Here is a 16315-nt window from a genome sequence, read left to right as displayed (position 1 = left end):
ATAAATGTCTCTGCTATTTAAATTTCATAGAGTAATAGAAGTCACATTTTGAGGGTATTAAAACATCAATGAATCTTTCAAATCTGTAAAATAGAAGAACATCTATTACTAGGTTTTTCTCATAAGTTTAAAATTGATATCATAACATATATAATATTATGCATTCTTGTGTTTTGAAATTTTATAGCATATCCAAGTTTGATGAACGATGTTGTTTTCTTTGTGTCCATGATAATTATGATAACTTTGAAATCTACTTTTCCACTGAAGAGCAGTGCAATAGGTGAGTTATAGCTGATTCAGGTGAGTTGTATATCTAATTACAGCAAATCATTTTAAAGGGGCTTTGTTGTGAAAAATATTTCTTTGCCATACTGCCTTTCCTGAACTCTTAACTTACAGAAAATTACTTGTACAACTTTTTTGAGATATAATTCACATATTATGCAATTCATGCATATAAAGTGTACAATTCAGTCTCTTTTTAGTATATTCACAGTTTGGCAACCATCACCACAATCTAATTTTAGAATATTTCCCTCACCCCCAAAAGAAACCCAGTATTCATTAACAGTCACTCCCCACTTGCCCCCAACCTAACCCTGCCAATCCCCTCCCCTGGCAACCACTAATTTCCTTTCTGTCTCTGTGGATTTGCCTATTCTGGACATTTCATACAAATAGAAACGCACAATATGTGCTCTTTTGTGACTGGCTTCTTCCACTTACATAATGTTTTGAAGTTCATCCACATTGTAGCATGTGTCAGTATTTCATTCCTTTTTGTGGCTGAATAATATTCCATTTTGTGGAACATAAGTGATTTATCAGTTCATCATTTAAAAGGCATTTGGATTGTTTCCACATTTTACACTATGATGAATAGCACTGCTATGAACATTCGCATGCAAATGTTTGGACACGTTTTCATTTCTCTTGGGTCTTATGGTAACTCTGTTTAACCTTTAAGGAACTGCCAGGCTGTTTTCCCAATTTGTACTCCCATCAGCAATATATGAGGGCTCCAGTTTTTCCATGTCCTTGTAGCACTTGTTATTGTCTGTCCTGTTGATTATGGCCAGGCCAGTGGGTGTGAGGTAGAATCTCACTGTGGTTTTGATTTGTACTTCCCTAATGACTCATGATAATGAGCACCTTTTCATGAGCTTATTGGACATTTTATATCTTCTTTGAAGAACTATCTACTCCAATCCCCTGCCCAGTCAAAAAAATTTTTAACTTATTTTAGAAAATATTCAGTCATACAAGAAAGTTTAAAAAGTACAAAGAACTTCCATATGTGTTTCACCCAGAATTCTCCAGTGTTAACCCTCTGCCACATTTGTTTTACATTCACTCTAAATGCATATGATTGTTTTTCTCTTAACCATTGAAGAGTAAGGTGTAGATCATATATAATTCTCCATTACCTCTTGATACTTTGGTGCATATATCCTAAAACCAGGAACATTTATCATGTAATCACGGTACCATTAGTTATCTAATCAGGAAAATAGGATTGATATAGTACTATAATTTACAGACATTGTCCATACTTTACTTATTGTTCTGCTAATCTCATTTATGGCAAAACAAAAGTTTTTTCTTTGGTCCACGATCCAGCCCAGGATCATATAACACTTTGGTGTCCTATCTGTATGGTCCCCTTTATCTGCAACAGTTCTTCATCAGTCTTTTCTTGTCTTGACTTAATGTTTTCAGAGAGTGCAGGCAATTTATCTTGTGTAGTCCTTCATTCAGTTTGGGTTCCTTTGATGTTTCCTGCTGATTACCTTAGTGTTATGCATTTTGGATAGGAATACTGGAGAAGTGATGTCCTGTCCTCAGTGCATCACATCAGGAGATGTACAATATCTTTGTCTCATTACTGGTGATATTAACTTGGCTCACCTAGTGAAAGTGAAGTTTGCCAGGTTTCTCCAAATTTGGCCCATTTTTAATTGGATGATTTGTATTTTTGTTAATGAGTTTTAAGAGTTCTTTATATATTCTGGATACAAGTACTTTATCATATGTATGATTTGCAAATACTTCTTCCCATTCTTTGGGTCATCTTTTCATCCTGTTGATGGTGTCATTTGCCACACAAAAGTTTTAAATTTTGATCCAGCCCAATTTCTCTGTTTTTTCTTTTGTCAGTTGTGTTTTTGGTGTCACATCTAGGAAGGCTTTTGCCTAACCTGAGGTTTTCTATGGTGTTTATATTTTCTTCCAAGAGTTTTTATATGTTTAGCTCTTATATTTAGGTTGCTGATCCATTTTGAGTTTATTTGTGTATATGGCATAAAGTAAGGGGTCCAACTGCATTCGTTTGCAAATGGATATGTGGTTGTCTCAGAAATATTTGTTGAAAAGGCAGTTCTTTCTCCCATTCAATCATCTTGGCATTCTTTTAGAAAATCAGTTGGTCCTAAAAGTAAGAGTCTGTTTCTGGACTTTGACTTCTATTCCATTGATCTATGTGTCTGTCTGTATGCCAGTACCACATTTTCTTGATTACTGCAGCTTTGATAAGCTGTAAAATCAGGAAATTTGAGTCCTCCAACTTTGTTCTTCTTTTTCATAATGGTTTTAGCTATTGAGGTGCTTTCATTTCCATGTGAATTTTAGAATCAACTCATCAATATCTGAAAAAAAAGGCAGGTAGGATTTTGACAGGGATTGCACTGGATATGTAGATCAATTTAGGAAGCATTCCCATCCTGGCCATAGTAAATCTTCTATCCTATTAGCATGGCATAGCTTTCTATTTGTTTAGATCTTCTTTTATTTATTTCAGTAATTTTTGTAGTTTCAGTATACAGGTCTTACAGTTCTTTTGTTAAATACATACCTAAGTATTTTATTCTTTTTGATGCTATCATAAATGGAGTTTTCTTCATTTCATTTTCAGATTGTTCATTGCTAGTGAATAGAAATACACTTGATTTTTGTGTATTGATTTAGTATATCCTGCCACCTTGCTGAACTCATTTATTCTTTTTTTTATTATTGAAGTATCATTTATATACAATCATATATTGGTTTCAAATATACAACACAGTGGTTCAGCAGTTACTCATGTTTAGTAAGTGTTCACCTCCTCTAGTGCAGTTACTATCTATCAACATAGAAAGATCAGAGTCATTTATTCTAATAGCTTTTATTGTCTTAGAATTTTCTCTATATAAGATCATGTCATCTGCAGATAGACATGTTATAGTTCTTCCTTTCCAGGGATGCCCTTATTTCTTTTCTTGCCTGATTGTCCTGCCTAGACTCTCCAGTACAATGTTGAGTAGAAGTGGTGAGAGCAGACATCCTTGTCTTGTTCCTGATCTTAGTGGGAAAGCATCCAGTCTTTTACCATTAAGCATGATATTAGTGGTAACTTTTTCATAGATAGCCTTAATCAGATTGAGGAATTTCCCTTTAGTCCTAGTTTGTTGAGTGTTTGTATCATGTAATTTGAGAACATTTTAATGCAGTCTGTCTCAGACATCATTATCACAACATATCTAAAAATCAGACTAGAGAACCCTTGGGTCACAAGCTTCAATTTGGAGCTGGAAAAATACTGCCAAATATTAGACAGTACATCCCTTTACTATAAAGTTTACCTTTCTGACCCTCATTCAGTCCTCAGTATCCTTTTTACCATGCATTTAAGTAAAATTTTGTAATTGAGGTGTAACATACATTCAAGTGAAGTATGTAAAGTACACCTAAGTATGTCTGTACCCAGAAGGTGCCTTGTGGTCTTTCCTAGCCATAAGCCCTCTTCAGTCTTTAAGCCCCTTCCAGTGGTGACCATTTTTATTTCTATCACCAATGGTTAGTTTTGCCTGTTTTTGAACTTCAAATAAATAGAATCATGAAGTATGTACTCTTTTGTGTCTCTCTTCTTTCTCTTAGAATAATATCCATGAGATTCAGCCATGTTGTACATATCATTTCATCCTTTTTATGCTGTATAATGTTCCATTGTATGCATACAGCAATTTATCTGCTCCATTGATGAACATTTGGATTGTTTCCAGTCTGGTGCTGTCATGAAAAAACTTCCATGGACATTCTTGTACATGCCTTTTGGTAAACATATACGTTGATTTATCTTGAGTGTATTCCTAGGAATGGCGTTACTGGGTTATAGGGTAGGTTTATATTCATCTGTGGTTGATACTGCCAATAGTATTCCTAAGTGGCTGTATCAATTTATACTCCCACCAGCAATGTATGGGAGTCCCAGGTGCTCTACATTCTTAACAACTGACATTGTCTTTTAAATTTTAGTTACTCTGGTGAGTACATACCATGCCTCCTAAGAAGCCTGACTATTAAGTTTCCCAGATTTCAAAGATTAGCAGCAAAGTTGGGACAGGTTAGAGAAAGGAACATTTTGATGCTTTGTGGAAAGTATCCTAAGGTGTACAGTGTCCTTCCCTGCCACCTTCAGAGAGAATACTGAAAAAAATTTTCTGAGTCAAATCATTTGAATGCAAATAAACAACTATACAAGTCTAGGAAGTGGCTGATGTGGCCCATCAGCATTTGTGAGAAAGATTTATGGGTAATAGTTGATACTAAGCTTAATCTATGTCAACAGAATGATGAGACCATCTTATGCATTTCTTGCCCACCCCTCCCCTTAGACAAGATGTATTTCTTACTAAGAACTAGAATGTCTCCATCTTGAGAGGTGATGGTCCCACTCTTCTTAACACTGCTGGAACACTAATCTCAGGGCCAGTCTTAAGAGTAATACAGGGACACATGTGAAGAATCACCTGTTAGTGGTGTGACTCACTAGCAGTTCTTAGGGGGAACAAAGATGAAAGACTTTTAGGGACATTATAAAATTATGTACATTATTTCTAACGAGCTGTTATATAAAAAAGGGATTCGTTATAAGCAATCTGTAGATGAGACCCACAGAAAAGAACTGTTGGTTCAGTGTAAGTGAGGCATTTCTCATTGAGTTCACCAAAGAATGAGCTGCCTTGTGAGGTAACGAGTTCTCTCTCACTGGAAGTGTTCAAGCATCAGTTACTATCAAGTATCACATGAGTTTTTCAACTAAATTAGATAACCATTAAAGTACAATATCAAATCAAGGAGTGGATTGACTGTTCCATGAACTTATAAAAACTTGGTTTATATTTAATCCCAGTTCAATGTAATAAGGCTAAGTTAAAGGTAAGGAACAAGAATGATCAAAATTAGGAGTATCTTTGTGACATTTGCTATTCTAGGTTTTGCTCTTTGGTCAAAGAGATGATAACCAATGCAGTGGGCAGTACAGTGGAGCTGGAGGAAGAGACTGATGGGGACACCTTAGAGGTGAGTCATAGAAGACCTAGGACATGGAAAAAGTTATTTGGTGTGTCTTTGATGCTTAAAGAAAATGTCCTACTTTTTGTGTGAAAATTCTTTCTATGAATATTTAGAAATACTCATTTATGAATGAGCTAGCCCATCACTATCCATGACTTACAGAGTTTATGTTGAATGCATCTCTATAGAAAGGCCACATCACTTTGGGATCCCCTCAGCCAGAATGTTTAAGAAAGGTTTGGCATGGACTAAACTAAAATTGCCTCTTATTCACAACCTTTGCAAAAGTCTTTTTTCTAAGTTAATTAATAATGTTTGTGAGACTACAAAAGAAAGAGTTGGCCAACTGGGAGCATACATTTTCATTTATGCCTAAAATTACTTTTTTCATATCTACTTGCATATAATATATTAACTATAACAATTGTAGTATCATTTTTAAGAAAGAGTCATCAGAAACACTTTTTTGTTGAAGTATAATTGACATACAGTATCTTGTTAGTTTCAGGTGTACTTCATAGTTATTCAGTATTTTTATATGTTATGAAATGATTCCCACAAGTGTAGTTAACATCTGTCACCATGCAAAGTTATTACAGTATTACTGACTATATTCCCTACTGTACATTACATCTGCATGACTTATTTATAAGTGGAAGTTTGTATGTCTTAAACCCCTTCACCTATTTTGCCCATCCCTTCTCTCCCTCCCTTCTGGTAACCATCAGTTTGTCTCCTGTATTTATGAGTCTGTTTCTGTTTATTTTTTTTAGATGGCACATTTAAGTGAAATTAGATGGTATTTGTCTTTCTCTGACTTATTTCACTTGGCATAATACCCGCTAGATCCATCCATGTTGCAAATGGCAGGATTTCATTATTTTTATATGATTGAATAATATTCCATTGTGTTTATGTACCACATCTTCTTTATCCATCCGTCTATCAATGGACACCTAGGTTGCTTCCATGTCTTGGCTATTGTAAATAATGCTGCAGTGAACATAAGGATGTGTTTATCTCTTCAAATTGGTGTTTTCCTTTTCTATGGAGAAATACTCCAAAGTGGAATTGTTGAATCATATGGTAGTTCTATTTTTAATTTTTGGAGGCCCCACCACACTGTTTTCCATAGTGGCTGCACCAGTTTACATTCCCACCAACAGTGCACAAGGGTGCCCTTTTCTCACCTGTACTTTTATCTCCTGTCTTTGATACTAGCCACTCTGGCAGCTGTGAGGATCATGTGCACTTTTGGACAACACTGTTATAGTCCACTGTTACTACACCATTACACATATGTTTAAATCTTGTACATTTATTCTGACTTGTCAGTAACTCAGGTCTTCCCAATGGCTATAATTTAATGAAATTTTGGTACCTTCAAGTTATGCTGAAATTAATTCTTTGAGGTTTCTTTCAGAGAATATCAAAGAAATTCATTTTAATAATTGAGTCAGGTTGAATTTTTTGCTTAGAATCAAAGTTTGCTGTAGAAATGAACTGAGTGATGCACTTTGAAGGTACCAGATATGGGATAGAGATAAGTGTGAGACAAGCCTTTTATGGAACTGGATGAAGCCTGGTTAATCAGACAGTGATGGGGACCCATTAGCAATCTTAATTGTCAAGCATCCCTAGAAGTAGATGGGAGGGGACATGCATACTCATTCTGTGCACTCCTATGCATAAGCACAGTGGAGCATAAAAAACAATGGACAGGAAACCTTGTGGCCTCTGCTCATTTAAGTATTGCTCAGCCTAGAGTTACATGTATTTTAATCATGGAAAAGAACAAACTGGAATGCAGGTAGGTGTACAACAACTTTTGATGGTAAGATTGGAGAAACAATAGCAATACTAACTGTACCTGGAATTTTTGCAGTATGCTAGGTAAGTTGATAAGGGCTCATGCAGGAAGGCACCTATTTGAGGTACTTGAAATACTTAGAAGTATTTTTAAATTGCAGTGGTAGGAATCTCCAAAAGGTGAGCCCACTAAGTTACATATGAACCATATTTTAAAAAATTTTGGGGCTTTATTTCATAAAATCTGTTATGAATATATGAACAACTGAGAATTCTATCCCTTTAAGGTAATTTTTTAATGAATAGTATGTAACTTAAGAAATGTGATCTGCCTAATACTCAAGTAATGTTACTTATGAATTTTTTTAACTTGCAGGACAAAGCTTGGGCTTTTAGGGGGCTTCACCACAAGTTGTGTGCTTTTTTATCGTTGCTTTTCCTTCTTTAGTATGAGTATGACTACGATGCCAATGGTGATAGAATTGTGCTGGGAAGAGGCACATATGGGATCGTGTATTCTGGTAGAGATCTGAGCAATCAAGTGCAAATAGCCATCAAAGAAATCCAAGAGAGAGACAGCAGGCAAGTTGGGGCAGGACTTCTGCACTCTTCAGTTGCCAGCTGCACACCCAGATCCCATGCCCACCATTCATCGTGCAGATGATTTAAAGATGAAAGCATTATGTCATCAAAAAATGTGTAATTCTCTTGTAATAAGAGCGATTTGCTTTTGTTCTCTGTATACTATAAATAGATTGAGAAAGTGGAGCAACTTCACTTAGAGGCATGTGGATTGCACAAATTTATATTTTAAAAGAAAAGTGTAGTTTTATTTCCACCCATCAACTAGGTCTAAAGCTTTACATTTTTACATAGATAGTTATTTGCAAATATTTTACAATGTGATTCAATGCTTTAATTCACACTGTAACAGTTTTAAATGGCCATTATTTATTCAGATGTATCATTACAGAAAATTCAATATGGTAAAAAGAAAATTAGCTTTTGTAATACAGATTTTTTTATACCTGGCCCTTCGACCTCAGCCAGAGATTTGGGGCTATTTTTTTTTAACTACCAGTACTACTAACTTACTTCAACATTTTTTAGAGTCTAATTAAATATTTATTTCTTTTTAAATTCATACCTAAACAAGAACGTTACAGTGTTGACTGGCAAGCATTTTTGTAGAGAAGCTACATACATCGTAATGGCCACAGTGTAAGAAATGATAGCTCTGTGTTCCACAGGCATGCTCAGATCACATCAGCCGGGTTGACTTCAGTGCTGGACACTGATGGACATGTACAAACATTCCTTCATCCAGGTGGTCAGTGAATTCTCAGAGATGGGTCATAAGTGATTTCTAGCAGCTGTAAGACCCTTCATCATTGATTCATTCATTCACTTGTTCATTCATCTGTGCATTTTTAGTGGGATTGTGTTATAATATTTGAATTATAAGGCAAGACCTGAAATGAACTCGTCCAACTTCTTCCAAGGCTGAGGAAGATTACATGACTTCTCTAAGGCCGTGAAGAAACGAGAATAGGATCCAGTCTCTTGAATTCCTCATCCAGCATTCTGTCTCTTATTCTCATGGATAAGGTGGAGCAGTTGTTTCGGGGAAACTGCTGACATGTACTGCCTCCCTCCATTGGTTGCAGTAGTTGTTTTAGCTTTTCATGGCCGAGAGTTGTTCCTGGGATTTTAGAGCTAGAAGGGACCTTAGAGACTGTTTTGCCCTTTTCCCTTAAGTTACAAGCTGAACTTACATATTAGGCACTTTCTCTGTGCCAGATTCTGGGCTGGCACTGGGGGTGCAGAGGTGACTAGGATAATGTCCATAGTCCAGGGTGCTCCCAGTCTGATAGGGACCGCAGATACCTTGCCTGGAAGTCAGAATGGCAAGTGCAATAATAGAGGCAGACACAGAGTGTTTGGAGAACACAGGAGAGAAGTGAATTACTTTTCCTGGGTGGGTTGTGGCAAGTTTGAGAAAATAAATCATTTTTGAACTGGTCTTTGAGGGATGAGTAGGAGTTGTGTCTGGCAGAAAAGGAAGCCAAAGTATTCTATGCTGAGGCATGAACCGAGCTGTTAAAGCACAGAGTATATTCAGAGTACAACAATTGTCTGTTGTGACTTGAATGTAGGATGTGGGGCAGTGGGGAGCTCTTGAAATGATGCAAAGCTTTTAAAAGATGTAGTCTGACCTGAGTTTGAAGGTCTTGTGTGCCATCTTAAGCAATATAGTTTTTATGTGGCCCTTATGATGGGAAGTGATATGATGAGGAGTTTTTAGGAAGAGGGGATATGGTGGCCCTGGGAGAACAGACTAAAGAGGCCAGAGGCTGGGGCTGGGAAGTCCTTTAGGTGACTGTTGCTATAGTCCAGAGTGTAATCTGCAGAATGAGACTAGAAGCAACTGAGGACAGAACCTTCTAGGACACCTCCCTGCATGGGAGACAGAGGAAGAGGGGCTGTTGAGAGAGGCAAATGGTGGTTGGAGAATTCAGGGCCCTGACAGTGCAGTGGTAACAGCAACAGGCATGCACTAAGGACCCAGCACGCACCAGGCACTCCCCTGTGGGCCTGAGAAACTTGACACCCTTGGGCCCCCAGGAGCCTTGTGTGGCTGGTATCACTGTCCCCTATTCTACAGCTGGGCAGCTGAGTAGTCTCATGGGACCAAGGGAGAGACCATTTCCAGGAAGAAGGGATGGCCAGCAGCAGGGCAGGCATGGCGAGGTGCAACACGGACCCCAAGCCTGGGGGTTCGGTGGCTGATGCTGGCTTTGGGTCCCCTGCTAGGAGCTCTCAGCCGCTGCACAAGGAGATAGCCCTGCACAGGTACCTCAAGCACCGCAACATCGTTCGCTGCCTGGGCTCTGTTTCTGAGGACGGCTACATTAAGATATTTATGGAGCAGGTTCCTGGGGGTGAGTATGTCTGTGTGTTTGGTCCCACACTCTGAAAGTTACTGATGAAACATACAGCATGAACATGATTGTCATGCTGGCCACTTGAAAAACGATAGACCTTTTAGATAAGGGAGAGCGTTTGTTTCTCAGAGGAGTTGGCTATAGATCTTCAGATGTCACATAAACAGTCTATTTCTGGTTTGGTAACTCAAACATCACATATTCATTGAGGATCTGCTGAATGCCAGCCGCTGGGCTGAGGGCTGGAGGCAGAAGTGAAAAAGCATAGTCTCCAGCCTTGAGACCTTTACAGCCTGTAAGTTTAAAGATGGTTTGGAGAAGAGACAGAGTATTTTAAAATGACGTTGCAAAACAACACGTTGACAGGGAAATCAAACACCAGTGCTTTATCCAAAAAATCCCCCTACACAGGCAATATAATGCGGGGGGAAGAGTTCCTCAGATCTGGAGCCAGTCTAGTTTGAATTAGTCCCTCCATCTGCAAGCTGGGTGACCTCAGGCAAATTCTTTACCTCTCTGTACCCCCAGTTTCTGATTGAATAAATGAGTTGTAAAATCGGAGTAGCAATGATTACTGTAAAAATTGTAATAACTCTTAGAGTAATAAGGACCCTATGTCAGTGGGTTGTTGGGTAGATCAAATGAGCTAATGTATGCTCTTAAAATAGTGCCTGGCAGAGAGCAAGAACTCAGCAAGTGCTCATTAAAAAAAATAAAATTAGTAACAATAAAATAATAATTATCATTATGATCTGAATACAAATGTAAAAACTTCAGTTGGAAGTCTGCATTCATTTATTCATTCAACCAACAGTTATATTAAGAGCCTACTGTTATATTTAGAGCCTAGCTATACATGCTAAGAGCCAGGCAATGGGCTAGATTTTGAGGGTAATGTTAAGGATTAGTGAAGTACAGTTTCTTCTTTCCTCGGTTTGCTTAGAGCAGAAAACATGTCAGTTGCAGTTCACATTAATTGATATTCCAGGCACAAGGTTTAAGGATGACAACAGAATTGGAGATACATGTGCATGTCCCCTTTTACAGTCGGGGAAACTGAGACGTGGCAAGGTCCCATGGTGCTGCGTAAGGGCTGAAGCTGAGACTGGCTGATTCCTGAGGACCTGCACCATGGCAGCAACCTCTGAAACAGATGGTTAGAATGTAGTGAGGCAAGGTTTTCTTCTGGCCCGACGGTTCAGTGTGTACTAGTACAACTGGGCAAGAGAGCAGTGTAAACACAGTGACCTGGCACCTGGTTCTTCTCACAATGAGAATGGAGAGACCTAACTTTCTCAGGTCTGAGTCCTGTCTCTCTAAAGGGCTCCTCACTCTGGTTCTGTCCACCTCTGATTTCAGAGTGAGGTTTAAAATGTGACTTTGACCCAAACCAAATGGCTGAGATACTTGTACAGGATCTACAGCACTGGGCCAGTCCTCCCAAGTTCAGAGAACATTGTAGGGTTCTCCTCCTGACTCTGTGCAGCTGAACAGAACTAAACCAAAGGGGTTCCTGCTGCCCCAGCCCCTGGCCCCTTCTCTGGCTGCGCTGCTAGCGCATCTGGGAAACAGGCAGCAGAGAGGGAGGAAAGAGGTTGCGTTTAGCCCAGATACAGTGATGTTGGAGTGGCTCCATCTACTAGGTTAGAAATGGCACCTCATTTTATTTCCCTAAACTCATATAATTGAATCATCCTGAGCAGTTTTCTGCTGTGTCTATTTCCAGAAAGCCTTTCTGCTCTTTTGCGATCAGAAAAATGGGGGCCGATGAAGGAGCCCACCATCAAATTTTACACCAAGCAGATCCTGGAAGGCCTCAAGTATCTCCACGAAAACCAGATTGTGCACAGAGACATCAAGGTACTTGCTTGTCTGAACTAACGAGGTTTCGTTTGTACACCTCAGGCCGTGTGAGCTGCTGACAGTGTGGAACAGCTCATGGAAGGGAAGGGATTGAGCATGACAGTCCCCAAAGTGTGAAATCTAGTCTTCCTAGAGACTTGTGATTGTTTTTTAAGGTCTAAATCTGTTTTGTATTAGTTTTTCAAACCTGTCTTTAAGCATGTGATATTCTTCCTTTTCTAAAGGGTGATAATGTTCTGGTGAATACCTATAGTGGAGTGGTGAAAATCTCTGATTTTGGAACCTCTAAACGTCTTGCAGGAGTGAATCTCTGTACGGAGACGTTTACTGGTAAGCAGAACAGAGCTTGGCGTGGGGTGGTCATTATGGAGGTATGCCTGCTGTAAGCCTGCCGTCCTTTAAGAATTACTTACTGAGCCCCTCAACACAATGTGGCCAGTTGATAACTGAAGTAGACAGTGTATCATCCCTGACTTACAACTGTTTGACCTTTGTCACAATGGTGTACTTAACCAGCTGCTTGTCGCAGCAGGATTGCCATACTTTCTTCTCTGTCTTCAAAGGTTGGGTGGGTGGACTGCTCTGCCTGAGGTTTTCTGTGGATTTCTAAACAATCAGCAAAATGATGGCATCTCTTTTAAGTTAATAACACATTATTCAGAATCATGGATAATTTTGAATAACAGGAGACCTCAGACAACTTATGAAGACATTTTTTTGGTCTGTCATAAACATTGCCTGTTACTTTAGAGAATTTTGGTACCTCATGCTTTGATATGATTATGTTTCCAAGGGAGACTAATTCTTCTGGGGAATATGGGCTTCTAAGTGGGTTTGAAGAGTTGGATTTTCTTTTCCATGTGTCAGTGATGGAATCATTGAAGTGTTGAGAGGGATTGGATTCAAAGAGTGGTATAAAATTTCCAGGTAGCTTTGTACTTACAAGACTAATGAGTAGAACAAAGCTCAAAAGCTACCTGTGGCTTTTTGAAATTCCTGCTTTAAAGCAACCATAGCAAAAACTTTGATCCTTGGAAAGACTATGAATCAGTAAAGGCTTATGGTCCCCTAAGGTGTAATAAAAGTATCACAAAGATGTTGCTTGATGGAATTAAGAAATGGCACTTATAATATTATAGCTCTGCAGTGAGCTTTAAAAGACAGATGACTGTTCTCTCTCGTAGCACTAAGCAGTAGAGTGGACTGACTTGGCCTTAGTTTTGGTGAATAATGTCTCAGCTTTGAAAGAGTTTTCTTCAACAAGAGGGTTGTTGTATGTCAGTTACTGGACGCCCACGGTGGAGAAACATTCCCTGTGTAGAGGGAGCTTTCAGACATCAGAAACGACTTCACAGCTATAACACCAGGGGAGGCATATGCACCACAAAATGGGGAAATATTATACCAAGGACTCCACCAGCATCTCCCAAAGAGTGTATTGAATTTTCATTCATTGTTTCTGATATCAGTATACATATATCAACACATATACGTCAGCATATATGTGTGTGAGACTAGCACATTTTTTGCCCTAATTGAAATGACATGTTCTCTTCTTTGGGGCCTGGCAATATGAAGCAAGAGGGGCTCTGATATGACAAGGAGTTATTTCAAGACATAAAACCCCTGACAATTTATCTAGTAATTAACATTCCCAAGGAGAAAAAAAATTCACAAAGAAAACACATGTATAATTCATTATTGTATATCACATTTTCCCAAGTAATTGGCTTGAGGAGGCATAAATTTTGCATTGCAAAATAACTCGGGGGTGTTTGAGGAATAATGAAGAAGAGGTCTCATTTGGGGTAGGTGATTTCCCTGCGTATGATTACTCTTTGCACAACAGAGTGGTTCTGTAAAGAGATATCAGCTGGTTGGTGCAGAACTCCAGCTGAGTGTTGTTGGACCCGGTGGAGCTTTTCTGCATAAAGCATCTGAGGCTTTTGGAGCCTGGAAGGGAGAGCCCAAGGCTTCCGGCAACTTTTTCTCCTGAAGCTCTACCCTCCTTTGTTGCTCTGAAGAGTTCAGAGGAAAGGCCTTTCAGGCTAGGTCAGCCCCTCTGCTGTTTTTTTTTTTTAAATAGCTTTAGCGAGCTGTAACTTACAAATCATAAAATGCACCCCTTTGAAGTGCACCCCTCATGTACTCTCTTCGTGGAGATCTGCCTGCTCAGAGATTTCACATGAGCAGAATGGTACTGTGGCGGTCCCTCGCACTGAGCTTATTTCACTTCCCATGGTCTTTTGCAGGTCACCCATGCCCTGGCATGTATTAGCACTTCATCCCTTTTCCCAGTGAGTAGGAGCACATTGTGTGCACACACCACGTTTTGTTTACCCATCTACCAGTCAGCGGCCGGTTGGATTATTCCCAGTTCTTACTGCTGTGAATGATGCTGCTGTGAATACTCACATGCAGGCCTTGGTGTGGACATGTTTTTGTCCCTCCTGGTTAGATAGCCAGGTGTGGATCTTGGGTCAGGACCAGGACCTCTGTTCTGGTCTGTGGCTGTAAACATCTATGGTTCAAATTCTAGCTCGACCACCTGCTAGGTGTGGGACCTTGGCCATGTTACTGAACTTCTCTGTGCCTCAGTTGCTTCAAAAGTAAAATGGAGATGCTCGTAGTACCTACTCCATAGGGCTTTTATGAGGGTTAAATGAGTTAATGCCAACATACTGCTTTGACCAGTACCTGATTCACGGCAAGTGTGACTGAAGTATTCATTAAATAAATAAAACAAATACTGGTTTGCACTTAGAAGTTACAGGTGATTACAGGTGGTAGGATCCTTTGGGAGAATCGAGTTTATGCACATGACTACCATGTTGAACTTGTCAGACTCAAAGGTGTAATCATAAAAGCCATTTTATTTTGTTTCCCACCACCCTTTCCCTGCAGCAGTCCTTTCCCATGACTTCCCAGCCACCCTTAGATAACAGAGAAAGTCCTGTTGGCACTTGAGAAACAAACACAGTCTGAATTTAGTAATTAAAGGGTTCATGCCAATATACTCATCAACCCCCTGGTCCCCACTCAAAGAGCAGACATCTCTCTGTGTCCCTCCTGGCCCAGCGCTGGCTGCCTCTTCTCCCCGCACACCTGCCCCTGCTCCCCAGCTGCAGGAAGGAGAGGAGGGGACACAGAAAGTTGTCCCTTGACTAGCACTGTTCTAAGCTGCCTTTGTGTGCTCTGGGCCTGGCTTAAGGTTACTATTAACACTTTCCTGTCAGGTTCCTCTGAATGTAACTCCCATGTCATGGGTCTGGGCCTTTCCCTTAGCTGACTGCCCCCTGCTCCCTGCCCTATGCCTGATCTTTTACCCTTCACACTACATCCTCCTCTCTATCTTTTTCTACTGAGGGATCCAGGCTGAGGAAGTCTGCCTGTGGGTAGGATTCCTTCTAAAAAGACCCTAAAGCAGCAGGTCCCACATCTGGTGTCCTGGGTTCACGCATCTTTCACCAGTATCAAGAGGATATAGCAACACTGCCAGCCCCAATGGTCCCCTGCTCTGCTGCTATAAGCTGCCTTGGCTCCCATGGGAAGCAGCCCTCTGTGCAGCTTACTGGAGCTCTGAGTGGGCCCAGTAAGGGCTCTGCAAAGGCTTTGGGTTGACAGGAAGTGGTGTCCCCTCCCATAAGGCCCACACCTTGGGCAGGACAACTGGGGTGGTCCCTGGGGCCACAGTAAGCTGCACCTTACTTCCCTTTCTGTATGTCATTAATATTCAGTTTTGAAACATTGGGCTTTAATGATATCTTGAGGGGCCTGTAGAAGATGCTAACATGTGTGACCTTTCAAGTGTGGTTGTCCTGGGTGGGTATTGAGTTGCTTGAGCCACCATGGGCCCACCTCCTTCCCAAGACAGCCCTTCCCTAGCTCCTCTAACGAGAGAAAGTAGACCTCCCAGCACAGCTCTATCTGAAGAAACCACTTGCAACAACCCCCACCTCCAGTCTCTGTCAACCCTCTTAACCCCTAGATCTGGGTGAGAGGCCATGGGCTGGGGGCCCATGAGTCATGAGCAGCTGTCTGATACCCCCATCTTAGAAATAAGCATCCACTGTCCCTCTTACCCCTTGCCTTGGTATCTGGCTCATATCTTGGCACCTCAATGAGAATGTCTAAATTCTTGTCCTATGCCCTGTGTTTTCTTTGCTGGTCATTTGAAAATCCCTCTGGGGCAGTTGACCAGGAGCCCCCAGTGGATTTCATGTCCTGAGGGGCCTGGGCTGGTGACCACCCTGTGAGCCTCTCAGCTCACCTTCTTCTCAGGTCCTCACCCCTGCACCAGTGTAGACACCTGATAGCCGAGGCTGACTGCCTGCTAGAGTGACCAGTGTGTGGGCACACCTTGG

The 16315-nt window shown here is 40.4% G+C and overlaps 1 protein-coding gene across 1 annotated transcript in view; it reads left to right on the top strand.

Moving 5' to 3' along the window:
- The window catches only part of MAP3K15 (mitogen-activated protein kinase kinase kinase 15), a 129443-nt gene that overhangs the window by 89356 nt on the left and 23772 nt on the right, over positions 1–16315 (top strand). The window contains exons 13-18 of the mRNA XM_037020484.1: positions 188–283; positions 5253–5340; positions 7592–7725; positions 9958–10089; positions 11819–11948; positions 12176–12281. Coding sequence (XP_036876379.1) covers positions 188–283; positions 5253–5340; positions 7592–7725; positions 9958–10089; positions 11819–11948; positions 12176–12281 — 686 coding nt within the window. The remainder of the gene's footprint in view (positions 1–187; positions 284–5252; positions 5341–7591; positions 7726–9957; positions 10090–11818; positions 11949–12175; positions 12282–16315) is intronic.

The sequence above is a fragment of the Manis javanica genome, chromosome X, assembly GCF_040802235.1.
Source record: "Manis javanica isolate MJ-LG chromosome X, MJ_LKY, whole genome shotgun sequence".
Taxonomy (NCBI): domain Eukaryota; kingdom Metazoa; phylum Chordata; class Mammalia; order Pholidota; family Manidae; genus Manis; species Manis javanica.
Note: the sequence above shows the minus strand (reverse complement) of the source record. Positions and strands in the feature narration are given on the sequence as shown.